This window comes from Pseudophryne corroboree, chromosome 1 (genome assembly GCF_028390025.1).
Source record: "Pseudophryne corroboree isolate aPseCor3 chromosome 1, aPseCor3.hap2, whole genome shotgun sequence".
NCBI classification, from domain to species: Eukaryota; Metazoa; Chordata; class Amphibia; order Anura; family Myobatrachidae; genus Pseudophryne; species Pseudophryne corroboree.
This window is the reverse complement of record NC_086444.1, coordinates 1,036,953,663-1,036,981,542: the sequence shown is the minus strand read 5'-3', so window position 1 is coordinate 1,036,981,542 and position 27,880 is coordinate 1,036,953,663. Positions and strand designations below refer to the sequence as shown.

The window sequence follows — 27,880 nt, the reverse complement described above, 5'->3', positions numbered from 1 at the left end:
GGGGTCATTCTGACCCATTCGCACACTGCTGTTTTTCGCAGCGGTGCAAACGGGTCGGTTCTGCACATGGGCGGCGGCCACAATGTGCAGGCACGCCGTTGCCTAGTGAATGACAAGAAGAACGAAGAAAGTGATCGCTACCGCAATCGCAAGAAGATTGACAGGAGGAAGGCGTTCCGGGGCGTCAACTTACCGTTTTCTGGGAGTGGTGAGTCCAACGCAGACGTGTCCAGGCATTTTGCAGGGCGGGTATCTGATGTCAATTCCGGGACCGGACAGGGTGAAGACATCGCAGCGGGTGAGTAAGTTGAAAGCTACTCAGAAACTGCACAAAATGTTTTTGCATAGCTTGGCTGCACAAGCGTTCGCAGCCTTGCTATGCAAAAAAAAACCCTCCCTCATAGGCAGCATCTACTTGATAGCACAGGCAGCAAAAAGTTGCAATGTGCGATCAACTCGGAATGACCCCCTATACCTCTTCTCGACAGACATTCAGGTTTGGAAGACAGCCTGTTCTAGGCAGCTTCACAGTTGTTCCATATTTCCTATTATAAACTTAATTGTGCTTTGGTGTATATTCAATGCCTTGGAAATATTCTCATACCCTTTTCCTTATTGGTATTTCCCAATGACTGTGTCCCATATCTGCTTGGAATATTCTTTTGCCTTCATTCTATAGCCTTTGCTTGTAAATGCATTGACTACCTATGGGAGCTCGCACAGGTGTAGAGACAGGTATAGTTTTACTGTGATCCTGTAACATACCTTACCTGCAGGCAGGTGAACTCCAACAAACTACAATATTTATGTGACTTCTGAATAAAACAGTTTACTTCAGAAGAAATGTAGTTTGGAGGCAAAAGTGTGAATACTTATGCAATCAATTATTGTCAGGTTTTTGTGTCTCGTTAATTTTGAAAAAAGGTTGGATATTCTTTTTACTTTTGGCACATTAGCAAGTACTTTGGGGACGATTCAATTTTTTATGTGCTCCCAATCTCCCATCTTATTTGACTGGAGATTGGGGGGCGCTATTCAATTGTTCTTTATTAATGTACTGATTGCGCCCATAAGTGTCGGGTTTAGCCACGTAGAATGACTAAACCCGACTAAAGTGTTGGGAGCAACGTGAAAAGTGCTGTTTGGGTGCCCAAATGGGTAAATTTTCACACATTTCTGCTCTCCAACGCAAGGGGCTGCGAGCAGAAATGCCGATGCTGGCAACTGTTTTGTCTGAACTGAGCAACAATTGAATTGCACTGTCGAGCGCCCAGCAGTGAGAGCCGCTGGTGCAAACATTTTAATTTCTACTTTGTGTCGATTGTGTGTGTGTTTTGTGTGTTAGTATGCCTTTGTGCATGTGATATTGCTGTACCTTTCATTTTCTTTTGGCCAGCTTGCTTGTAAGTAAGAGAACATCAAGCACCGTGGGCTGAAGGTGCAGGCTACCTGGCAATATTCAACATCTGGAGCGAAGACAGAACCATGGTCTCCTCCTTGAAAGTAGACATCTTGCTCCATTCCGGGAATACAGTCTTACAGAGGGAACACATCCAGTACATCCATTATATATACATTATACATTATACATATCATAGATACTGCATACAGGGAGTGACCAAGCCCGTCCGTTACGGGTGAAACGCGTCTCCCTAGGTCTGTGAGCGATGGCGGATCCGACGGTCTATAGCCCGGGGCATCCAGCGGCAGCTGCTATAGCGGTAATCTTCACTTTCCAGATCTGAGAAAGCAAGCTCAACACTTGGTAGCAGCAGCGGGACGGGGAGATTTCTCCCGCCCAATAAGCTCATTAAGTCCACATCAGTCTTTGCTTTCCACACACATTTTTGTTCTCACTGTACTGTAAGAGAGTTATTGTATCTATATGCACATATTGGGGGTAATTCCAAGTTGATCGCAGCAGGAAATTTTTTAGCAGTTGGGCAAAACCATGTGCACTGCAGGGGAGGCAGATATAACATGTGCAGAAAGAGTTAGATTTGGGTGTGGTGTGTTCAATCTGCAATCTAAATTGCAGTGTAAAAATAAAGCAGCCATTATTTACCCTGCACAGAAACAAAATAATCCACCCAAATCTAACTCTCTCTGCACATGTTATATCTGCCTCCCCTGCAGTGCACATGGTTTTGCCCAACTGCTAAAAATAAGATTTTACTTACCGATAAATCTATTTCTCGTAGTCCGTAGTGGATGCTGGGGACTCCGTCAGGACCATGGGGATATAGCGGCTCCGCAGGAGACAGGGCACAATAATATAAGCTTTAGGATCAGGTGGTGTGCACTGGCTCCTCCCCCTATGACCCTCCTCCAAGCCTCAGTTAGGATACTGTGCCTGGACGAGCGTGCATAATAAGGAAGGATATTGAATCCCGGGTAAGACTCATACCAGCCACACCAATCACACCGTACAACCTGTGATCTGAACCCAGTTAACAGTATGATAACAACGAAGGAGCCTCTGAAAAGATGGCTCACAACAAGAATAACCCGATTTTTGTAACAATAACTATGTACAAGTATTGCAGACAATCCGCACTTGGGATGGGCGCCCAGCATCCACTACGGACTACGAGAAATAGATTTATCGGTAAGTAAAATCTTATTTTCTCTGACGTCCTAGTGGATGCTGGGGACTCCGTCAGGACCATGGGGATTATACCAAAGCTCCCAAATGGGCGGGAGAGTGCGGATGACCCTGCAGCACCGAATGAGAGAACTCCATGTCCTCCTCAGCCAGGGTATCAAATTTGTAGAATTTAGCAAACGTGTTTTCCCCTGACCAAGTAACTGCTCGGCAAAGTTGTAAAGCCGAGACCCCTCGGGCAGTCGCCCAAGATGAGCCCCCTTCCTTTTGGAATGGGCTTTTACCGATTTTGGCTGTGGCAGGCCTGCCACAGAATGTGTAAACTGAATTGTATTACAAATCCAGCGAGCAATCGTCTGCTTAGAAGCAGGAGCACCCATCTTGTTGGGTGCATACAGGCTAAACAGCGAGTCAGATTTTCTGACTCCAGCCTTCCTGGAAACATATTTTTCAGGGCCCTGACAACGTCAAGTAACTTGGAGTCCTCCAAGTCCCTAGTACCCGCAGGTACACCAATAGGTTGGTTCATGTGAAAAACAGAAAACACCTTAAGGAGAAATTGAGGACGAGTCCTCAATTCTGCCCTGTCAGAATGAAAAATTAATTAAGGGCTTTATATATGATTGTTAGGGTCTCCTGCCCTGTGCTGCCACGTCGTCATGGCAACCGGGAGACAAGTGCTAGTGGAGTAACCTGAGCGCAGCTGATACTCCGGTTCGGGTCTTTTGCTGTGCAGTGGTTATAGGCTCTGTGCACGGCAGGGGATCCGGTGCTGGTTTTTGTGCTCACAGTCTGTGAGGTCTGAGTGGGGCGTGGACAGCACCTGCTTTATAAGGCCTCTTTTCAGGGTAAGCAGATGCTGCTGAATCTTTGTTGGTTAGTCAGTTTCTGAAAGTTAGCCAGTACTGTGTAGCTTTGTATTTGTTTGTTGCTTACTGCAAATAGGCCTGGGGATTTGGTATTACACTCTGCCAATCCAGACCTAGCAGTAAGACTGGAGTCAGTCGTTTAGCTTGCTGGGGTTCTGTTACTACTCTGTGAACTTAGCAAGTTTGCGGCTGTATTCTAAGACTTGCCTGTCTAATCCTGTCTCACTGTGCTAGGTGTCAGGGGTCAGTTTAGTGGCAGTAAGCTAAAACCTGTGCACTGCAAGTGAGAAATAGGATTGTGGAGACTCTCCTTGTGTCTATCATTCCATCTCTGACCAAGGAGTTTACTGCCACACCCGTTGGTAACCCTTTAGGGTTTTGCTGTTGCCCTTAGCAACAGCATTTCGGGTTCTCTACGTATTAAAACACAACATCTTGCTTTTTCCATCTGTGCAGTTCTAATACAAGGGAGATACCCAGTTCCTTAGCCTCTGGGCTTCTCTGTTCACTTTGTGTGTATTTTGTTACCCTATTACCTTCTGTGTACGTTATGTCATATTCCCCAGTTTGTCTGTGAGTCCATTTGTTTTGCATAACAGTTCAAACACCAGTACATTCCTGCAGACACTGGAGTGCATAACAGTTCTGACACCAGTACTTTCCTGCAGGCACTGGTGTGCATAACATATTCAGCAGCCTAATACTCCTGTTGAAATTTTGTGGGAATATGGAGCATACCCCTCAAAATACGTTGCAACAGGTGGTCGATCAGGTGCAGGTCCTGACTCGACAATTTAATGATTTGTCCATTAAAATGCACACCTCCCAGGCTGCTGGCGGAGCTCCCGCAGCAGCAGCACCTGCAGGGGTTAAGGAGCCGAAAGTAAATCTCCCGGATCGTTTTTCTGGAGATCGCTCGCAGTTCTTTTGTTTCAAGGAGAGCTGCAAGCTATACTTCCGGCTTAGGCCTCAGTCTTCTGGGTCGGAGATTCAGCGGGTGGGCATAGTGATTTCCTTGCTACAAGGAGACCCACAGGTCTGGGCATATGGGTTGCAGCCTGACTGTCCGTCGCTTAAAAGTGTTGATGCTTTTTTTACGGCACTGGGCATGTTGTATGATGACCCTGACAAGACGGCCTCAGCCGAGGCTCAGATTTCGATCCTTAAGCAAGGGCGAAGGCCAGTTGAGGTTTACTGTACGGAGTTTCGGAGGTTGGCCCATGATACCCAGTGGAATGACCCAGCCCTGAGACACCAGTACCGAAGAGGTCTTTCTAACCAGATAAAGGACCAACTGGTACAATATCCCTTGCCTGATAGCTTGGATCAGCTCATGCAGTTATCCATCCGGGTGGATAGACGGCTGAGAGAGCGTAGGCTTGAAAGGGAGACTGAGATTTCCTTCCTTCCCAAGGGAACCTCAGACTCTGAGGAATTTTCTGAGGAGCCTATGCAGATTGGGGCTACCCGCCTCTCCTCGCGTGAGAAGACGCGGAGGAGACAGCAGGGGTTGTGTTTGTACTGTGGGAATAAAGGTCATGTGGTAGTATCATGCCCAGAAAAGCCGGAAAACTTCAGGGCCTGAGGGTGATGGGAAATATCCTGTCAGGCCAGAAGTCAGAATTTCCCAAGAAGACTTTTATCATTCCGGTGACCTTGAAGATCCTCGGTCAAACTGTCAAGACTGAGGCCTTTGTGGACAGTGGGGCCGACGGGGTTTTTATGGACCGCCAATTCGCCCTGAAACACTCTGTTCCCTTAGTACCCTTGGCATCGGAAATTGAGATTTGTGGGTTAAACGGGGAACCATTATCCCAAGGTAAAATTACCTCTTGCACTAGCCAGATTTCTTTGTTTATTGGAGCCACACACTCTGAAAAATTGTCCTTTTATGTGACTGTCTGTACTTTTGCCCCATTGGTGTTGGGTTTACCCTGGTTAAGGGCCCACAATCCTCAATTTGACTGGGTCTCTGGGGAGATTCTTAGTTGGGGTACTGATTGTTTCAGGAGTTGCTTGAGCCTTCCAGTCAGGCTCTCGCAGCTAAGTTTGCCAGGATTGCCAGGGTGTTATGCAGATTTTGCGGACGTGTTCTCCAAAAAAGTTGCAGAGGTACTACCTCCCCATCGCCCCTATGACTGTGCCATTGATTTGTTGCCAAATGCTAAGCTTCCCAAGAGCAGGTTGTACTCCCTGTCACGTCCTGAGACTCAGGCTATGGCAGAGTACATTCAGGAGAACTTGGCTAAGGGATTTATCAGACCTTCACAGTCTCCAGTTGGGTCGGGGTTCTTCTTCGTGGGTAAAAAGGACGGTTCGTTGCGACCCTGCATCGACTTCAGGGAATTGAACCGTATCACGATTAAAAACTCATACCCACTGCCTCTCATTTCGGTCTTGTTTGACCAGCTTCGTACTGCCACCATTTTTTCTAAGATTGACCTACGCGGTGCGTACAATCTAATCCAAATAAGAGAGGGGGATGAATGGAAGACTGCCTTTAATACCCACTCAGGGCATTATGAATATTTGGTGATGCCTTTTGGGCTCTGTAATGCCCCGGCAGTCTTCCAGGATTTCATGAATGATGTGCTCAGGGAATATTTGGATAGATTCTTAGTTGTATACTTAGATGACATCCTAATCTTCTCCCATTCCCTGGAGGAACATCGGAAGCATGTACGCTTAGTCCTCCAGAAACTCAGAGACCACCGGCTTGGGGCGAAGCTGGAGAAGTGCGAATTTGAAGTTCAGCAAATCGCATTTCTAGGATATATTATCTCCCCAGAAGGTTTCCAAATGGAGGGTTCCAAGGTACAGGCAGTCCTGGATTGGGTGCAGCCCACTAGTTTGAAGGCGCTTCAGCGTTTCCTGGGCTTTGCAAATTTTTATAGACGATTTATCGCTGGATTTTCGTCTATAGTGGCGCCCTTGGTGGCACTCACTAAGAAAGGGGCGGATGTTGCTCACTGGTCTTGTGAGGCTAAAGCGGCTTTTGCCCGTCTCAAAAGGGCATTTGTTTCGGCCAAGGTGCTGCGACACCCAGATCCAGAGCGTCCTTTTGTGGTGGAGGTGGATGCCTCTGAGATGGGTATTGGGGCAGTGCTTTCTCAGATGGGAGTGTCTGATAATCGCCTTCATCCCTGTGCTTACTTTTCCCGTAAATTTTCGCCTGCCGAGATGAATTATGACGTGGGTAACCGGGAATTGTTGGCTATTAAGGATGCACTCGAGGAGTGGAGACACTGGCTTGAGGGGGCTAAGTTTGTGGTCTCAATTCTCACTGACCATAAGAATCTGGCATATTTAGAGTCAGCGAAGCGTCTCAATGCCAGGCAGGCACGATGGGCTTTGTTTTTTGCTCGCTTTAATTTTTTGATAACATATCGCCCTGGGTCAAAAAACATCAAGGCTGATGCGCTCTCGCGGAGTTTTGCTCCAATCCAGGAGACCACCGAGGAGCCGTTGCCCATTGTTTCCCCATCATGTATTAAAGTGGGCATTACCCAGGACCTCTTATCATTAGTCCTTAGAGCACAGGAGCAGGCTCCTCCAGACCTTCCGGTAGGTCTTTTGTTTGTGCCTCCTAGGTTAAGACAGCGAGTGTTCCTGGAATTCCATGCCAAGAAGTCGGCAGGTCACCCGGGTATTGCCAGAACTCGGGAGTTGCTATCTAGGGCGGTGTGGTGGCCCTCGGTGGCTAAGGATGTGGATCAGTGGGTTCGGGCATGTGACATCTGTGCCCGAAATAAGACTCCTAGAGGGGTTCCTGTTGGCCCATTACATCCACTCTCTATCCCATCTAAGCCATGGACCCACATTTCAATGGATTTTGTGGTGGACTTGCCCAAATCCTCGGGGATGACAGCCATCTGGGTTGTCGTTGACAGGTTTTCGAAGATGGCGCACTTCGTTCCACTGGTTGGGCTGCCATCGGCCAGACGCCTGTCTGAATTATTTATGCTGCATGTTGTGCGTCTCCACGGGTTGCCACTTGATGTGGTCTCTGACCGCGGATCCCAGTTTGTGGCCAAATTCTGGAGGGCATTTTGTTCCGATCTCCAGATTTCTGTCAGCTTGTCGTCAGGCTACCATCCGCAGTCTAATGGGCAGACTGAAAGGGTGAACCAGTCCTTGGAGCAGTTCCTCAGGTGTTATGTCTCCAAGTGTCAGACTGACTGGGTTGCTCATCTGTCCATGGCGGAGTTTGCCTATAACAACGCGGCTCACTCTGCTACAGGGATCTCTCCCTTCCTTTGTGTGTATGGGCATCATCCTAAGGCCAATTCTTTTGACCCCCTGGACTCCACGCCTGGTGGTTCCTCTGTGGTTTCGGTCCTTAGAGGTATTTGGCGGAAAGTGAAGAAAGCCCTTGTGTCTGTGTCATTAGTGACCAAAAGGGTTTTTGATAAGCGGAAAAAACCCTGCAGCTTCAAATTAGGAGACTTCGTCTGGTTGTCTACCAAGAATTTGAAGTTGAGACAGCCATCTCATAAGTTAGGGCCCCGGTTCATCGGCCCTTATAAGATCACCAGGGTTATCAATCCGGTGGCATTTCAGTTAGATCTGCCCCGTTCTTTGGGTATCAATAAAACATTTCATTGTTCCCTTTTAAAACGGGCGATTAGTAATCCTTCTTCCAGTGGAAGACCTTCCCCTCTTCTGATACGTGGCCAGAGGGAGTTTGTTGTTGAAAGGATTCTTGACTCCAAGGTGGTTCGGGGTCGGCTGTCATTTTTGGTGCACTGGAAGGGGTATGGCCCGGAGGAGCGGTCGTGGGTGCGCAGTTGTGATCTTCATGCCCCCAGACTGATACGCTCTTTCTTCTCGCAGTTCCCCGATAAACCCGGTGGTAGGGGTTCTTTGACCCCTCGTCAGAGGGGGGGTACTGTTAGGGTCTCCTGCCCTGTGCTGCCACGTCGTCATGGCAACCGGGAGACAAGTGCTAGTGGAGTAACCTGAGCGCAGCTGATACTCCGGTTCGGGTCTTTTGCTGTGCAGTGGTTATAGGCTCTGTGCACGGCAGGGGATCCGGTGCTGGTTTTTGTGCTCACAGTCTGTGAGGTCTGAGTGGGGCGTGGACAGCACCTGCTTTATAAGGCCTCTTTTCAGGGTAAGCAGATGCTGCTGAATCTTTGTTGGTTAGTCAGTTTCTGAAAGTTAGCCAGTACTGTGTAGCTTTGTATTTGTTTGTTGCTTACTGCAAATAGGCCTGGGGATTTGGTATTACACTCTGCCAATCCAGACCTAGCAGTAAGACTGGAGTCAGTCGTTTAGCTTGCTGGGGTTCTGTTACTACTCTGTGAACTTAGCAAGTTTGCGGCTGTATTCTAAGACTTGCCTGTCTAATCCTGTCTCACTGTGCTAGGTGTCAGGGGTCAGTTTAGTGGCAGTAAGCTAAAACCTGTGCACTGCAAGTGAGAAATAGGATTGTGGAGACTCTCCTTGTGTCTATCATTCCATCTCTGACCAAGGAGTTTACTGCCACACCCGTTGGTAACCCTTTAGGGTTTTGCTGTTGCCCTTAGCAACAGCATTTCGGGTTCTCTACGTATTAAAACACAACATCTTGCTTTTTCCATCTGTGCAGTTCTAATACAAGGGAGATACCCAGTTCCTTAGCCTCTGGGCTTCTCTGTTCACTTTGTGTGTATTTTGTTACCCTATTACCTTCTGTGTACGTTATATCATATTCCCCAGTTTGTCTGTGAGTCCATTTGTTTTGCATAACAGTTCAAACACCAGTACATTCCTGCAGACACTGGAGTGCATAACAGTTCTGACACCAGTACTTTCCTGCAGGCACTGGTGTGCATAACAATGATAAAGCCGCCAATTCTGACACACGCCTGGCTGAAGCCAGGGCTAATAGCATCGTCACCTTCCATGTGAGATATTTTAAGTCCACAGTGGTGAGTGGTTCAAACCAATGTGACTTTAGGAAACTCAAAACAACATTGAGATCCCAAGGTGCCACTGGGGCACAAAAGGAGGCTGTATATGCAGTACCCCTTTTACAAACATCTGAACGTCAGGCACTAAAGCCAGTTCTTTCTGGAAGAAATTCGACAGGGCCGAAATTTGAACCTTAATGGACCCTAATTTTAGGCCCATAGACAGTCCTGTTTTCAGGAAATGTAGGAAACGACCCAGTTGGAATTCCTCTGTAGGGGCCTTCTTGGCCTCACACCACGCAACATATCTTCGCCAAATGCGGTGAAAATGTTTTGCGGTTACATCCTTCCTGTCTTCGACCAGGGTAGGGATGACTTCATCTGGAATGCCCTTTCAGGATCCGGCGTTCAACCGCCATGCCGTCAAACGCGGCCGCGGTAAGTCTTGGAACAGACAAGGCCCCTGCTGGAGCAGGTCCTTTCTTAAAGGTAGAGGCCACGGGTCTTCCGTGAACATCTCTTGAAGTTTCGGGTACCAAGTCCTTCTTGGCCAATCCGGAACCACGAGTATCATTCTTACTCATCTCCCTCTTATGATTCTCAGTACTTTTTGTATGAGAGGCATAGGAGGGAACACATACTCTGACTGGTACATCCACAGTGTTACCAGAGCGTCCACCGCTATTGCCTGAGGGTCCCTTGACCTGGCGCAATATCTAGTTTTTTGTTCAGGCGGGACGCCATCATGTCCACCTTTGGTTTTTCCCAACGGTTTACAATCATGTGGAAGACTTCCCGATGAAGTCCCCACTCTCCCGGGTGGAGGTCATGCCTGCTGAGGAAGTCTGCTTCCCAGTTTTCCACTCCCGGAATGAACACTGCTGAGAGTGTTATCACATGATTTTTCGCCCAGCGAAGAATCCTTGCAGTTTCTGCCATTTCCCTCCTGCTTCTTGTGCCGCCCTGTCTGTTTACGTGGGCGACTGCCGTGATGTTGTCCCACTGGATCAATACCGGCTGACCTTGAAGCAGAGGTCTTGCTAAGCTTAGAGCATTGTAAATTTCCCTTAGCTCCAGTATATTTATGTGGAGAGAAGTCTCCAGACTCGATCACACTCTCTGGAAATTTTTTCCTTGTGTGACTGCTCCCCAGCCACTCAGGCTGGCATCCGTGGTCACCAGGACCCAGTCCTGAATGCCGAATCTGCGGCCCTTTCATAGATGAGCACTCTGCAGCCACCGCAGAAGAAACACCCTTGTCCTTGGAGACAGGGTTATCCGCTGATGCATCTGAAGATGCGATCCAGACCATTTTTCCAGCAGATCCCACGTAAAGGTTCTTGCGTGAAATCTACCGAATGGGATCGCTTTGTAAGAAACCACCATTTTTCACAGGATCCTTGTGCAATGATGCACTGATACTTTTCCTGGTTTTAGGAGGTTCCTGACTAGCTCGGATAACTCCCTGGCTTTCTTCTCCGGGAGAAAACATCCTTTTCTGGACTGTGTCCAGAATCATCCCTAGGAACAGTAGACGTGTCGTCGGAAAAAACTGCGATTTTGGAATATTTAGAATCCACTCGTGCTGTCGTAGAACTACTTAAGATAGTGCTACTCCGACCTCCAACTGTTCTCTGGACCTTGCCCTTATCAGGAAAGCGTCCATATTTCTTTTAAGAAGAATCATCATTTCGGCCATTACCTTGGTAAAGACCCGGGGTGCCGTGGACAATCCAAACGGCAGCGTCTGAACTGATAGTGACAGTTCTGTACCACGAACCTGAGGTACCCTTGGTGAGAAGGGCAAATTTGGACATGTAGGTAAGCGTCCCTGATATCCAGTGACACCATATCGTCCCCTTCTTCCTGGTTCGCTATCACTGCTCTGAGTGACTCCATCTTGATTTGAACGCTTGTATGTAAGTGTTCAAATATTTCAGATCTCACCTAGCCGTCTGGCTTCAGTACCACAATATAGTGTGGAATAATACCCCTTCCCTTGTTGTAGAAGGGGTACTTTGATTATCACCTGCTGGGAATACAGCCTGTGAATTGTTCCCAATACTGCCTCCCTGTCGGAGGGAGACGTTGGTAAAGCAGACTTCAGGAACTTGTGAGGGGGAGACGTCTCGAATTTCCAATGTACACCTGGGATACTACGTGTAGGATCCAGGAGTCCACTTGTGAGTGAGCCCACTGCGTGCTGAAACTCTTGAGATGACCCCCTACCGCACCTGAGTCCGCTTGTACGGCCCCAGCGTCATGCTGCGGACTTGGCAGAAGCTGTGGAGGGCTTCTGTTCCTGGGAATGGGCTGCCTGCTGCAGTCTTCTTCCCTTTCCTCTACCCCTGGGCAGATATGACTGGCCCTTTTGCCCGCCTGCCCTTATGGGGACGAAAGGACTGAGACTGAAAAGACTGTGTCCTTTTCTGCTGAGATGTGACTTGGGGTAACAAAAGGTGGATTTTTCAGCTGTTGCCATGGCCACCAGGTCCGATGGACCGCCCCTTTATACGGCAATACTTCCATGTGCCGTCTGGAATCTGCATCACCTGACCACTGTCGTCTGGCAGATATGGACATCACATTTACTCTTGATGCCAGAATGCAAATATCCCTCTGCGCATCTCGCATATATAGAAATGCATCCTTAAAATGCTCTATAGTCAATAAAATCTTGTCCCTGTCAAGGGTATCAATATTTTCAGTCAGGAAATCCGACCAAGCCCCCTCAGCGCTGCACATCCAGGCTGAGGCGATTGCTGGTCGTAGTATAACACCAGTATATGTGTATATACTTTTAGGATATTTTTCAGCTTCCTATCAGCTGGCTCCTTGAGGGCTGCCGTATCTGGAGACGGTAACGCAACTTGTTTTTATAAGCGTGTGAGCGCCTTATTCACCCTAAGGTGTGTTTCCCAACTCGCCCTAACTTCTGGCGGGAAAGGGTATACCGCCAATAATTTTCTATCGGAGGAAACCCACGTATCATCACACACTTCATTTAATTTATCTGATTCAGGAAAAACTACAAGTAGTTTATTCACACCCTACATAATACCCTTATTTGTGGTACTTGTAGTATCAGAAATATGTAACACCTCCTTCATTGCCCTTAACATGAAACGTGTGGCCCTAAAGGAAAATACGTTTGTTTCTTCACCGTCGACACTGGAGTCAGTGTCCGTGTCTGTGTCTGTGTCGACCGACTGAGGTAAATGGGCGTTTTTACAAGCCCCTGACGGTGTCTGAGACGCCTGGACAGGTACTAATTTGTTTGCCGGCCGTCTCATGTCGTCAACCGACCTTACAGCGTGTTGACATTATCACGTAATTCCTAAATAAGCCATCCATTCCAGTGTCGACTCCCTAGAGAGTGACATCACCAATACAGGCAATTTGCTCCGCCTCCTCACCAACATCGTCCTCCTACATGTCGACACACACGTACCGACACACAGCACACACACAGGGAATGCTCTGACAGAGGACAGGACCCCACTAGCCCTTTGGGGAGACAGAGGGAGAGTTTGCCAGCACACACCAGAGCGCTATATATATACAGGGATAACCTTATATAAGTGTTTTTCCCTTATATAGCTGCTGTTTTTATTAATCTGCCAAATTAGTGCCCCCCCTCTCTTGTTTTACCCTGTTTCTGTTTGCCAGCACACACCAAAAACGCTATAATTATACAGGGACAACCCCTTATACAAGTGTTTTCCCTTATAGCATTTTTATATATGTAATCATATCGCCAAATAAGTGCCCCCCCTCTCTGTTTTAACCCTGTTTCTGTAGTGCAGTGCAGGGGAGAGCCTGGGAGCCTTCCTCACAGCAGAGCTGAGCAGGAAAATGGCGCTGTGTGCTGAGGAGAATAGGCCCCGCCCCCTTTTCGGCGGGCTCTTCTCCCGGAGTTTGTGAGATCTGGCAGGGGTTAAATACATCCATATAGCCTCAAGGGCTATATGTGATGTATTTTAGCCATAAAAAGGTATTATACATTGCTGCCCAGGGCGCCCCCCCCAGCGCCCTGCACCCTCAGTGACAGTTGGTGACTGTTGGTGAAGTGTGCTGACAACAATGGCGCACAGCTGCAGTGCTGTGCGCTACCTTATGAAGACTGAAAGTCTTCTGCCGCCTGTTTCTGGACCTCTTCAACTTCGGCATCTGCAAGGGGGGTCGGCGGCACGGCTCCGGGACGAACCCCAGGGTGAGACCTGTGTTCCGACTCCCTCTGGAGCTAATGGTGTCCAGTAGCCTAAGAAGCAAATCCATCCTGCACGCAGGTGAGTTTTCTTCTCTCCCCTAAGTCCCTCGTAGCAGTGAGCCTGTTGCCAGCAGGACTCACTGAAAATAAAAAACCTAACTAAAACTTTTATTCTAAGCAGCTCAGGAGAGCCACCTAGATTGCACCCTTCTCGTCGGGCACAAAAATCTAACTGAGGCTTGGAGGAGGGTCATAGGGGGAGGAGCCAGTGCACACCACCTGATCCTAAAGCTTTTATTATTGTGCCCTGTCTCCTGCGGAGCCGCTATATCCCCATGGTCCTGACGGAGTCCCCAGCATCCACTAGGACGTCAGAGAAAAATGTCCTGCTGCGATCAACTTGGAATTACCCCCAGTGTGCAGGGGTCCACCCGCACTTCAGGCGAGAGGGATATAACGTCTATATGTGTACACGGTGCAGTAATTAACTTGCATACTAGTAGTGTCACGCACGTGATATATGGGGTACATTTACTAAGCAGTGATAAGAGCGGAGAAGTGAGCCAGTGGAGAAATTTCCCCATCAACCAATCAGCAGCTCTGTATCATTTTATAGTATGCAAATTATAGATGTTACTTCAGTGCTGATTGGTTGCCATGGACACTTCTACACTGGCTCACTTCTCCGCTCTTATCACTGCTTAGTAAATGTACCCCTTAGTGTTTAATGCTGATATATATCCTTACACTTAGGAGGATCACCAGCCCCATGCTTTGACGGACGGGTGGGTTCATTAAGTTTTATTCAGCACACCCATGCTCATAACTTTACAGTTACTTAGCCCTGGTCCTTATAAGAGTGGTCTGATGATAGATCAGCATGAGTGCTTAGAAAGTTAAAATATATTCTAGGTCGGCCATTGGAGCATGACAACACTTATTAGGTATAGTTACTCATCTGACTGATTTATTTCCATGACCCAGTTGTGCCAAAAGCACCAATATTGTGATAACAGGCACATCTCTAACTGGTGAAAAGTGTTTTTGATGTTGTACCATGTGAGCTTAAATCTGTCAGCAATTTCCAGAAGCTAAGACTATTATATTACATATAGGCTCGTTGTTCTAATATTTGTTTTATATACTTGCCTGTGGATAACACGCTGTTACATTATCTTGCCCTGCTGAGCATGTCAACTGCTTGATACTTTTGGGGGCAACAATTGAAACTTACTAGTATCACTGTGAAATCTGGATACATCTAGAGTAGACACTAATTGCATTTAGTGATATAGCAACAGGGGCACTACCATGATTGGAGTACACTAATTTTTTTCCCATTCAGGACTCTCATTGGTGATTTGGGGGACACCTTCCAATGGCAGTTCTCCAACTGATGGCTCATTTGGTCACCATCTAACACCAAAAGCAGATGCTCCTTTTTTCTACTTTCCTAATACTTCCTTCTGAACTCTCATCAATGATTCGGGAGACGGATGCATTAAATACACCATACCTACTATCATACCTCACTGCTTGTGCACAATCTCGTCTGATCTTGGAAGCTAAACAGTAGAGGGCCGGGTCAGTACCTGGTGGGTGACTACCAGGGAAGACTCGGTGTAGTAGGTTGAAAATCTAGGAATAACTCCAGTCTAACATTGAAAGCAGATTCATACTTTTTCTCGCATCTGATCTCTGTGACTCCAGGCACCCCACTATCGATTGGTTCTATTAACTTTTAGCATTACCAATATACAGCTCATACCTGGTCCCCACAATATCAATAATATTTATAGGGCTTCTCACCGCCGGGGATTTCCCAATGATTAGGGATTGGATATTCGGACAAAATCAAGTCGTACCGACAACCGCCTTTTTAATTATTGTTGTGTGTTATATATGTCATGTCCTTGTACTATAGGAGATTCATCTTTTAAATGGCTTTATTAAAAGTTAAGTTTTATTTCTCTCATTAATTTTTCATAATTATCCATTCTAAGAGTGCGCCCACAAAGAAGTCTTCTTTCTTTTTCTTGTTAATACTGCATACAGGGTAAAGAAAGGTTTAAGAACGATGTTGACCATTATATATATATAAGGCAACTGTATCTTGTATCTTAGGGGAAAGGTAAGTTTACATAGAATGAAGAACGCAAGTAGTTACTTCCTATATTTTAATGACATACAGTACTGTAGATCTTTCCTTTATCAGGGGGGTTAATGTCACTTATTAGATTACCACCTCTCACTAAGGGGCTGATTCAGAGGCAGACGCAGTGTCGATGTTGGATGCAAGCGGCTGATGTTTTACATTTGCTCATGCATCTGAGTCACACTGGGCATGTGCCCCAATGGTTACCGCCAGGGGATGCAGAACATATTCAGGTGTAGATAGAAGCAATTTCAGGGGACGTTACTGGGAGGTAACAAGGGGGTGGCTGGCCAGAGCGGGCAAGTCTCAGGTGTGTCGCAGCCTCTGGCCACAGTCTTTGTACGTCTTCATTATCATAAAGATGCTGTTGTGCTGCGCAAAAAGAAGCTGTCGCACAATTTCATTTGAGAAAAAAAGATTAAATAAGGCAATACAATTTGTTGATGTACAGTCAATTAATATTTTTTACATGTCTTACAATAAATACATACTGTATATAAGGGGAGATATACTAAGCCTTGGAGAGTGATAAAGTGGAGAGAGATAAAGGACCCTATTCAGGTTGGATCGCAAAACTTGAGAATCACAATCCGGACAATTATTGAACGACTGCGCATGCGCAGCGATGACATTGCATGTATGCACCCGCGATTTCTGTGAACGCATTGTGCTTCAGTGCAATCACCTTTTCATTGACAGTAAGACAGCATTTAGGGGAGGAAACATGGAGTTTGTGGGCGTGGCAAGGCATTTTTCTGACGTCAGCGATGACCACTTCAAGCCTCTTGCATATGCCGAATTGTGGACAACCTTGCCTGGCACAGATGAAAAAACTCTTTGATGTTCCGGTATTTGCGTATGGTTATGCGATCACATCGCACGTTGAGATGTATTCACAATTTCTGCAATGGGCGTGTTTTCTCTGTTTCTGGGTGGCAACTATTTGATTTCAGCAACTGCTTTTTAGCAAGATAAAGGAGAGAGAGCAGAATTAGGCACGAAAGCATATAAGGGTCGTTGATTTTTGTGATTGGTTAGTTTAGGCTTGTTGCTAGGCAGATCAAGGGTATTTAGCGTGTTTTTATTGGTTTAGGTTAGGCCTATCAGTATGGTAGGAGGGGAGGGCTTTGGCAGCCTTTATAGGGAGTGTTCTGAGGGAAAATAATCCTCTTGTCGTTTGGAAGCCCGCCCACCCTTCCCACCTTTTTTGGTTTGTTTATATGTTCTACAATTTGATTACTCATTCGATCTGCTAATTTTCAATTTCAGACGGCGGGAAGGCGCTACGGCCAGCAGTTATGGGTAGCAAGTGGTCGCTGTGGTGCACTTACACCTTTGATGGCGTTCCCAGTAGGAGGTCCGTACTGTGCCAGTAAGGGGCGGTGAGTCACTCCACAGCGCAGATTATGCTTATATAGAGTTGGACGTGTTTATCGCCTCCATTACATTTGGGGCGTATCAGTCGCCCCAAATTGTATGATTATTTAACTGGAGCTGGCCATTGTAGCGTTTTCCTTGTCATCCCTACGTTTAGGGTCATCCAATTAATAAATACAATGGCCTTTTAAATCTAATGCAGTTGGTGTCCGTGTCGTTATTTTTAGTTGATAAGGTAGCTTAAGTATAGTGTTAAGGTAAGAACAATCACAATAAATGATAGACGCCTTATAGCGATCCAACCTGAACAGATTTACCAATATGCGACCTAAGTTGTTGTTTAGGGCCTGGCTGGTCCCAGGGAGCCCAGGCTGCCAACAGAGCAGTTTAAAGCATTTTCTCTTACGTCCTAGAGGATGCTGGGGACTCCGTAAGGACCATGGGGATATACGGGCTCCGCAGGAGACATGGGCACTTTAAGAAAGACTTTAGGATTTGGCTCCTCCCTCTATGTCTCTCCTCCAGACCTCAGTTGATTACTGTGCCCAGTGGAGACAGGGTGCTTTTCAGGAGCTCTCCTGAGTTTCTGACAGAAAGTATTTTGTTAGGTTGCTCACCTTCTAGAGGGCCGCAGATTCGGCATTCAGGACTGGATCCTGGTGACCACGGACGCGAGCCTCCGAGGTTGGGGTGCAGTCACACAAGGAAGGAACTTCCAGGGTCTTTGGTCAAGTCAGGAGACTTGTCTTCACATCAACGTCCTGGAGCTAAGGGCCATATTCAACGCCCTTCATCAAGGGCTTTGCTTCGCGACTTACCAGTTCTGATCCAGTCAGACAACATCACTGCAGTAGCTCATGTAAACCGCCAGGGCGGCACAAGGAGCAGAGTGGCAATGGCGGAAACCACAAAGGATTCTGCGCTGGGCGGAAAACCATGTAAGCGCCTTATCAGCAGTGTTCATTCCGGGAGTGGACAACTGGGAAGCAGACTTCCTCAGCAGGCACGACCTGCATCCGGGAGAGTGGGGACTTCATCAGGAAGTCTTCACACAGATTGCAAGCCAGTGGGGCCTGCCCCAGATAGACATGATGGCGGTGGACGCACTAGTGACACCGTGGGTGTTCCACTCAGTATATGTGTTTCCTCCTCTTGCTCTCATCCCAAAGGTGTTGAGAATAATAAGAAAAGGAGGAGTTCGGACAATTCTCATTGTTCCAGATTGGCCATGAAGGGCCTGGTACCCGGAATTGCAGGAGATGCTCACAGAAGATCCGTGGCCTCTTCCTCTAAGACAGGACCTGTTGCAACAGGGGCCCTGTCTGTTCCAAGACTTACCGCGGCTGCGTTTGACGGCATGGCGGTTGAACGCCGGATCCTAGCGGAAAAGGGCATTCCGGATGAGGTCATTCCTACTCTGATAAAGGCTAGGAAGAATGTGACAGCTAAACATTATCACCGTATATGGCGAAAATATGTTGCTTGGTGTGAGGCCAGGAATGCTCCTACGGAAGAATTCCATCTGGGCCGTTTCCTTCACTTTCTACAAACTGGAGTGAATTTGGGCCTAAAATTAGGCTCCATTAAGGTTCAGATTTCGGCATTATCCATTTTCTTTCAAAAAGAATTGGCTTCGCTTCCAGAAATACAAACTTTTGTAAAGGGAGTGCTTCATATTCAGCCTCCTTTTGTACCTCCGGTGGCCCCTTGGGACCTTAACGTGGTTTTGAGTTTCCTTAAGTCGCACTGGTTTGAACCACTTCAGACAGTAGAGTTAAAATATCTCACTTGGAAGGTGGTCATGTTGTTGGCCTTAGCTTCGGCTAGGCGAGTGTCAGAATTGGCGGCTTTGTCTCACAAAAGCCCCTATCTAGTTTTCCATATGGATAGGGCGAAATTGCGGACCCTTCCTCAATTCTTGCCTAAGGTGGTGTCATCCTTTCATATGAACCAACCTATTGTGGTGCCGGTAGCTACACGAGACTTGGAGGATTCCGAGTATCTGGATGTAGTCAGGGCTTTGAAAATTTACGTGGCCAGGACGGCCAAAGTCAGAAAAACTGAAGCGCTGTTTATCCTGTATGCAGCCAACAAGGTTGGTGCTCCTGCTTCAAAGCAGACTATTGCTCGCTGGATCTGTACCACGATTCAGCAGGCGCATACGACGGCTGGATTGCCGTTACCTAAATCGGTCAAGGCCCATTCCACTAGGAAAGTGGGCTCTTCTTGGGCGGCTGCCCGAGGGGTCTCGGCACTACAGCTGTGCCGAGCAGCTACTTGGTCAGGGGCAAACACGTTTGCGAAATTCTACAAATTTGATACCCTGGCTGAAGAGGACCACCTGTTTGCTCAATCGGTGCTGCAGAGTCATCCGCACTCTCCTGCCCGTTTGGGAGCTTTAATAATCCCCATGGTCCTTACGGAGTCCCCAGCATCCTCTAGGACGTAAGAGAAAATAAGATTTTAAACCTACCGGTAAATCTTTTTCTCGTAGTCCGTAGAGGATGCTGGGCGCCCGTCCCAAGTGCGGACTACTTCTGCAAGACTTGTATATAGTTTTGCTTACATAAGGGTTATGTTATGGTTGCTTTCAGTTTCCGACTGAAGCTATGTTGAATTTCATACTGTTAACTGGTTAGTTTATCACAAGTTATACGGTGTGATTGGTGTGGGCTGGTATGAATCTTGCCCTTGGTTTAACAAAAATCCTTTCCTTGTACTGTCCATCTCCTCTGGGCACAGTTTCTCTAACTGAGGTCTGGAGGAGGGACATAGAGGGAGGAGCCAGTGCACACCCAAATCCTAAAGTCTTTCTTAAAGTGCCCATGTCTCCTGCGGAGCCCGTCTATCCCCATGGTCCTTACGGAGTCCCCAGCATCCTCTACGGACTACGAGAAAAAGATTTACCGGTAGGTTTAAAATCTTATTTTTACGTGCAGGCCCTGGGGTATGACAGCTGCCAGGTGCCTGCTCCACCTCCCCAGTGCATGCCGCTCTGCTCTCATCTCCAATGTGTTGTGACTTCCTGTGTATAACCTCACGTCACACGCACGTTACACAGTGAGGGAGGTGCTGAGAGGAGGTGCGCTGCCATTACACTCCCAAGTCCCGACAAACTGACAATGGCTCTATGGAAGCTGCCTCGGTATCTAAGTGGTTTCCCAGCCACTCTTATGGCTTTGCTATGTAGCCTGATTTTGCTAGTGCTGCCCCTTGTATCAGCTGGGATAAATCAGCATCAGGTATCGGAGCTGACTTTCCTGCTACCGGCTGGGAGACAGGACAGTTTCTACCAAATGGCCCTTTACAATGGCAGTATGGAGGTGGAGTACCAGGTAAGTCTACCTACCTACATACAGATGGTGTACCTCATGTATACAGTGCATTTTGAAAGTATTCACAGCGCTTCACTTTTTCCACATTTTGTTATGTTACAGCCTTATTCCAAAATGGAATAAATTAATTTTTTCCCTCAAAATTCTACACACAAAGGGCGCTCGCTAGCTGTTTTTAGCAGCCATGCAAGTGCATAGTCGCCGCTCATGGGGGAGTGTATTTTCACTTTGCAAGTGTGCGAACTCCTGTGCAGCCGAGCTCTGCAAAAACATTTTGTGCAGTTTCAGAGTAGGTCTGAACTTACTCAGCCCTTGCGATCACTTCAGTCTTTTTGGTGCCGGAATTGACGGCACACACCCGCCCTCCAAACGCCCGGACACGCCTGCGTTTTTCCTACCACTCCCAGAAAACAGTCAGTTGACACCCATAAACGCCCTCTTTCTGTCAATCTTCTTGCGATCGGCTGTGCGTATGGATTCTTCGTTAAATCCATAGCACAGCAACGATCCGCACTGTACCCGTACGACACGTGTGCGCATTGCGGTGTATATGAAATGCGCAGTAGAGACCTGATTGCAGCGCAGCGAAAATTGGCAGCATGCGATCAACTCAGAATGACCCCCAATACCCCATAATGACAACGTGAAAAAGTTTGTTTGAGATTTTTGCAAATTTATCACAAATAAAAAACTAAGAAATCACATGTACATAAGTATTCACAGCCTTTGCTATGAAGCTCAAAATTGAGCTTAGGTGCATCCTGTTTCCACTGATCATCCTTGAGATGTTCGTACAGTTTAATTTAAATTCAGTTGATTGGACATGATTTGGAAAGGCACACACCTGTCAGTCTAAGGTCCCACACTTGACAGTGCATGTCTAAGCACAAACCAAGCATGAAGTCAAAGGAATTGTCTGTAGACCTCCGAGACAGGATTGTCTTGAGGCTCAAATCTGGGGGAAGGGTACAGAAAAATATCTGCTGCTTTGAAGGTCCCAATGAGCACAGTGGTCTCCATCATCCGTAAATGGAAGATGTTCGGAACCACCAGGACTCTTCCTAGAGCAGGCTGGCCATCTAAACTGAGCAATTGGGAGAAAAGAGCCCTAGTCAGGGAGGTGACCAACAACATGATGGTCACTCTGTCAGAGCTACAGCATTCCTCTGTGGAGAGAGGAGAACCTTCCAGAAGGACAAACATCTCTGCAGCAATCCACTAATCAGGCCTGTATGGTAAAGTGGCCAGACAGAAGCCACTCCTTAGTAAAAAGCACATGAAAGCCTGCCTGGAGTTTGCCAAAATTCACCTGAAGGACTCTCGGACCATGAGAAACAAAATTCTCTGGTCTGATGAGACAAAGATTGAACTCTTTGGTGTGAATGCCAGGTGTCATGTTTGGAGGAAATAAGGCACCACTCATCACCAGGCCAATACCATCCCTACAGTGAAGCATGGTGGTGGCACCATCATGCTGTGGGGATGTTTTTCATCAGCAGGAACTGGGAGACTAGTCACGATAGAGTGAAAGATGAATGCAACAATGTACAGAGACATCCTGGGTGAAAACCTGCTCCAGAGCACTCTTGAACTCAGACTGGGGCGACGGTTCATCTTTCAGCAAGACAATGACCCTAAGCACACAGCCAAGATATCAAAGGAGTGGCTTCAGGACAACTCTGTGAATGTCCTTGAGTGGCCCAGTGAGAGCCCAGACTTATCCGATTGAACATCTCTGGAGAGATCTGAAAATGGCTGTGTACCGATGCTTCCCATCCAACCTGATGGAGCTTGAGAGGTGCTGCAAAGAGGAATGGGCAAAACTGCCCAAAGATAGATGTACCAAGCTTGTGGCATCATATTCAAAGAGACTTGAGGCTGTAATTACTGCCAAAGGTGCATCGACAATGTATTGAGCAAAGGATGTGAATACTTATGTACATGTGATTTCTTCATTTTTTATTTTTTATAAATATGCAAAAATTTAAAAAAAACTTTATTCACTTGTCATTATGGGGTATTGGGGGTCATTCCGAGTTGTTCGCTCGCTAGCAGATTTTAGCAGCATTGCACACGCTAGGCCGCCGCCCACTAGGATTGTATCTTAGCTTAGCAGAATTGCGAATGAAAGATTAGCAGAATTGCGAATAGAAAATTCTTAGCAGTTTCTGAGTAGCTTGAGACTTACTCCTACACTGCGATCAGCTCAGCCCATTTCGTTCCTGGTTTGACGTCACAAACACGCCCTGCGTTCGGCCAGCCACTCCCCCGTTTCTCCAGACACTCCTGCGTTTTATTCTGGCACGCCTGCATTTTTCCGCACACTCCCATAAAACGGTCAGTTTCCGCCCAGAAACACCCACTTCCTGTCAATCACACTCCGATCACTTCAACAATGAAAATTCTTAGTTCGGACGTGAGTAAATCTCCTAAGTTTTGTGCTAAAATACTTACAGCATGCGCACTGCGTACCATGCGCATGCGTATTTTTGCCTTAATCGCTCCGTTGCGAAAATCGGCAACGAGCGAACAACTCGGAATGACCCCTATTGTGTGTAGAATTTTGAGGGAAAAATTAATTTATTCCATTTTAGAATAAGGCTGTAACATAACAAAATGTGAAAAGTTAAGCACTGTGAATACTTTCCAGATGCACTGTAGGTAAGAAGTTAGAACCACCTATAGATGTATAGTTTATGCCTCTCACTGTATATAGTTAGCGGTGCTCTTGTATAGGTCTAAATTGTATGCCTTTCTCATCAAATACATGATATCTGCGGCCACAGTATGTCTTTTATATGGATCTTCTGTAGATACATTGTTTATGCCTCTCACTGTATATCATCAACAGCTACACTATATGGACAAAAGTATTCAGACACCTGACAGTTACAACAACTTGGACTGTAATGACATATACTTTAATATGGAGTTGACCGCCCTTTTGCAGCTATAACAGCTTCTACACTTCTTGGAAGGCTTTCCACAAGATTTTTGACTGTTTCTGTGGGAATTTGTGCACATTCCGTCTGAAGATCATTTATGAGGTCAGGCACTGATGTTGGACGAGAAGGCCTGGCTCGCAATCTCCGTTCCAGTTCATCCCAAAGCAGGGCCATAACTATGTGTGTGGAGTGTGCTCCGCGCATAGCACTGCAGGGTAGGGGGCACTGTTGACAGCACTTGTCAGTTATGAATTATCTAATTACCTTACCGTGCAGCTTCCCCCCTTTTTGAAGCCCAGCATCTCCTGACCGCCCCTGTCTCCTACCTTCACTCCCTTTGTCCTAATTCCTATATAGCATTCATGGACTTGACTTGATATCTCTTTGTTGCATTATACTCGGGACACCCATAGAAGGAGAAAAGCCTGCAACACCGAGAATGAAATTTCATGATGCATCTTATTGCAAAGGTGGCATTCTATCACAGAAGTCACTAAGCTCTTCAGAACGACCCATTTTGTATCAAATGTTTTCAAATGGAGACTGCATGGCTAGGTGCTTGATTGTATACACCAGTGACAATGGGTCAGATTGAAATACTTGAACTTGATAATTAACAAGTGTGGCCAAATACTTTTGTCCATATACAGATGTAGCAAAGCTCATCTGTGCAGCGATGCATATGCACATGCACACGCATCGCAGCATAGTGCAAAAACGCCGTTCTGTGATTGCCCGCAGCCGGCATTCGCACCATAGACTTTAATGATGTACGCGCACAGTCATAGGCACACTAGCCGCGCCAACAATGACCGTGGCTACATCTGTAGTGTATATACTAACTGCAGAATGTCAGCTTTATACAGGGGTCACCTTTAGATCTATGGCCCTCATTCCGAGTTGTTCGCTCGCTAGCTGCTTTTAGCAGCATTGCACTTGCTAGGCCGCCGCCCTCTGGGAGTGTATCTTAGGTTAGCAGAATTGCGAACGAAAGATTAGCAGAACTGCTAATAAATAATTCTTTGCAGTTTCTTAGTAGCTCTGGACCTACTCACAGATTGCGATCAGCTCAGTCCGTTTAGTTCCTGGTTTGACGTCACAAACACGCCCTGCGTTCGGCCAGCCACTCCCCCATTTCTCCAGACACTCCAGCGTTTTTCCCTAACACGCCTGCGTTTTTTAGCACACTCCCGGAAAACGCTCAGTTACCACCCAGAAACGCCCCTTTCCTGTCAATCACTCACCGATCAGCAGTGCGACTGAAAAGCGCCGCAGAATCCACAGCAAATCTGCTAAATTTTTAGTTAAATAACTAAGCGCATGCGCCCTGCGTGCCTTGCGCATGCGCATTTTGCAACAAATCGCAGCATAGCGAAAATCGGCATCGAGCGAACAACTCGGAATGACCCCCTATATTGTATTTGTCATTGTATATAGCGATCAACCACATAATACAGGCAAAAAGCATGCCTTAAGGCTTATATGGATGGTATCCGGTTAGCATACCAGCGTTCGGGATTCCGGCAGTCAGAATACCGACACCGGAATCCAGATTGCCGGCATCCTGATCGTATGTATACCGGGGAGGGTTAGGGTTAGGCTGTGGGGTTGGGTGGGGTGCGGGTAGGGGAGGTCAGGTTTAGGCACTAGAGGGGGGGTTAGGGTTAGGCACTAAGGGGGGAGGGATAGGGTTAGACTGTGGGGGGATTAGGGTTAGGCTGCAGGAAGGAAGGGTTAGGTTTGGAAAAGAGGGAGGGTCGGAATACTTACCAAGCAGGCGTCGGGTTTCTGCACATCAGGTTGCCGCTGTCGATCTTATGCCCACCGGCATCCCAAGCACCGGGATCCAGATACCATCCCATATGGATGACATATAGATATTTATAGTATATGTCTTATGCTGTATGTAGTTACAGACTACATAATACCTGCAGACTGTGCTTTATATAGTAATCACTTATAGTGTATGCTTCACTGTATATACCTACAGACAATATGCCTTATATAGGAATCAGTTATAGATGTATAGAGTATGCCTCTTACTCAGGGCCGTTTCTAGACAATTTGGCTCCCAGTGCGAGATTTCAAAATGCGCCCCCCCCCCCCCCCCTATTGCTCTAAAAAAAAAAAAAAGTGTGCCCCCCCCCCCCTCCCATATAGCCATTAAAAGAAAAAGCATGCGCGCGCGCTCCCGACAAGGGTGTGTGGCCTGATTAAAATGGGCGTGGTCTCATTAAAGTGGGCATGGCCTCATCTGATATCATCACACCCACCACAGTGGGGAAATAATAAAAATAAAAAAGTCCCCTTTTTACACATTACAGCAGGCAAGTGTCCCCATATTACACAGCGCGGCAGGCAGGTGTCCCCATTTTACACAGCGCGGCAGTCAGGTGTCCCCATTTTACACAGCGCGGAAGGCTGGTATCCCCATTTTACACAGTACGCAGGCAGGTATCCCCATTTTACACAGTACGCAGGCAGGTGCCCCCATTTTACACAGTACGCAGGCAGATATCCCCATTTTACAAAGTACAGCAGGCAGGTATCCCCATTTTACACACCACGGCAGGCAGATATCCCCATTTTACACAGCACGGCAGGCAGATATCCCCATTTTACACAGTACGCAGGCAGGTGCCCACATATTACACAGTACGCAGGCAGGTGCCCCCATATTACACAGTGTGGCAGGCAGGTGCCCCCATATTACACAGTACGCAGGCAGGTGCCCCCATATTACACAGTGTGGCAGGCAGGTGCCCCTATATTACACAGTACGCAGGCAGGTGCCCCCATATTACACAGTACGCAGGCAGATTCCCCCATATTACACAGTACGCAGGCAGGTGCCCCCATATTACACAGTACGCAGGCAGATGCCCCCATATTACACAGTACGCAGGCAGGTGCCCCCATATTACACAGTGTGGCAGGCAGATGCCCCCATATTACACAGTACGCAGGCAGATGCCCCCATATTACACAGTACGCAGGCAGATGCCCTCATATTACACAGTACGCAGGCAGGTGCCCCCATATTACACAGTACGCAGGCAGGTGCCCCCATATTACACAGTGTGGCAGGCAGGTATCCCCATAGGCAGGTGCCCCCATATTACACAGTGTGGCAGGCAGGTATCCCCATAGGCAGGTGCCCCCATACTACACAGTGTGGCAGGCAGGTATCCCCATAGGCAGGTGCCCCCATATTACACAGTGTGGCAGGCAGGTATCCCCATAGGCAGGTGCCCCCATATTACACAGTGTGGCAGGCAGGTATCCCCATAGGCAGGTGCCCCCATATTACACAGTGTGGCAGGCAGGTATCCCCATAAGCAGGTGCCCCCATTTTACACAGTGCGGCAGCGGCAGGCAGGTTTCAAGCTGAGGAGAAGGAAGGGGGAGAGGGGTGGAAGAGAGAGAGAATACTTACGTCTTCCCGCTCTTCGGTCCCGCCGCCTCACGTCCCTCGCGCCGGCCGCCTCCTCCTTCTTCTTGCTTCTCCTTCTCGCCTCTCCCGAGCGCTCCTGCTCGGGGGGCGGGGCTTTGCGGAATGACGCGTTTGCGTCGTGACGTCACGACGCAACGCGTCATTCCGCGAAACTCCGCCCCCCGAGCAGGAGCGCTCGGGAGAGGCGAGAAGGAGTAACATAGTGCCGCGGCGGGCGCCCCGTGCGGTTGCACGGCTCACCCGCCCCTAGAAACGGCACTGCTCTTACTGTATAGTTACTTGCTATATAATACCTACAGACAGTGGGCCTAATTCAGCTTGGATCGCTATTACAGAATTACTGTATAGACAGAAATTGAGATTTTATCAATCCTGCTAAAAATCGCATGTGATGAGCCGCCCAGAAAGGTAAAAGACGCACACGTATGCAATCGCAAAATTGCGATACATACACAGAAATCAAGTACCATCGACAATTGCGGTTGACACAGGGCTACTCAGAATAATGAGAATGCAGTTGCACCAATACCATGTTTTCTGCCACATTCCATTGCAACTGAAGTCACATACACGCCCCGAAAACGGCCACGATCCACCTGCATTTTTCCAACCACTCCCCACAAACGCTATGCTATCACCCACAAACGGTAACTTCCTGTCAATCAAATTGTGATCGCATTTCTCTAAATTGCTATTGCAATTTAGTCTTCGCGCATGCATTCGCAGCGCATGCGCAGAGCATGCGCAGTCTGACAATGATCAGGCGATTTTGCAATTGAAGCTGAATAAGGCCCAATATGTTTTATATAGGAATCAGCTATAGATGTATGTCACTTATTGTACAAGCATTATGATACAATGGGGGGAATGTATTATAGGGTATGTTCCTGTTTCACCTCATTACCAAAGCAAAGCAGGAAGGAACATCGAGGAGATGTAAGAACATTTGCCGAAGCGGGGGAGTGAAAACTTAGTGCTTATGTACTATGTCTACCTGCCTGGCTGGCTCCAGTGCGTATGTGCGAGATCTCGCTAC

General features: G+C 47.5%; 1 protein-coding gene and 1 pseudogene across 1 annotated transcript in view; one reads left to right on the top strand and one right to left on the bottom strand.

Annotated features, from left to right (window-relative positions):
• LOC134923949 (plasma kallikrein-like) overlaps window positions 1-27,880 on the bottom strand; it is a 136,315-nt gene that overhangs the window by 107,621 nt on the left and 814 nt on the right. Inside the window, exon 3 of the mRNA XM_063920799.1 lies at window positions 1,376-1,535. Within this exon, the coding sequence (XP_063776869.1) occupies window positions 1,376-1,535 (160 nt within the window). The remainder of the gene's footprint in view (window positions 1-1,375; window positions 1,536-27,880) is intronic.
• LOC134948372 (5S ribosomal RNA) lies at window positions 15,093-15,210 on the top strand (annotated as a pseudogene).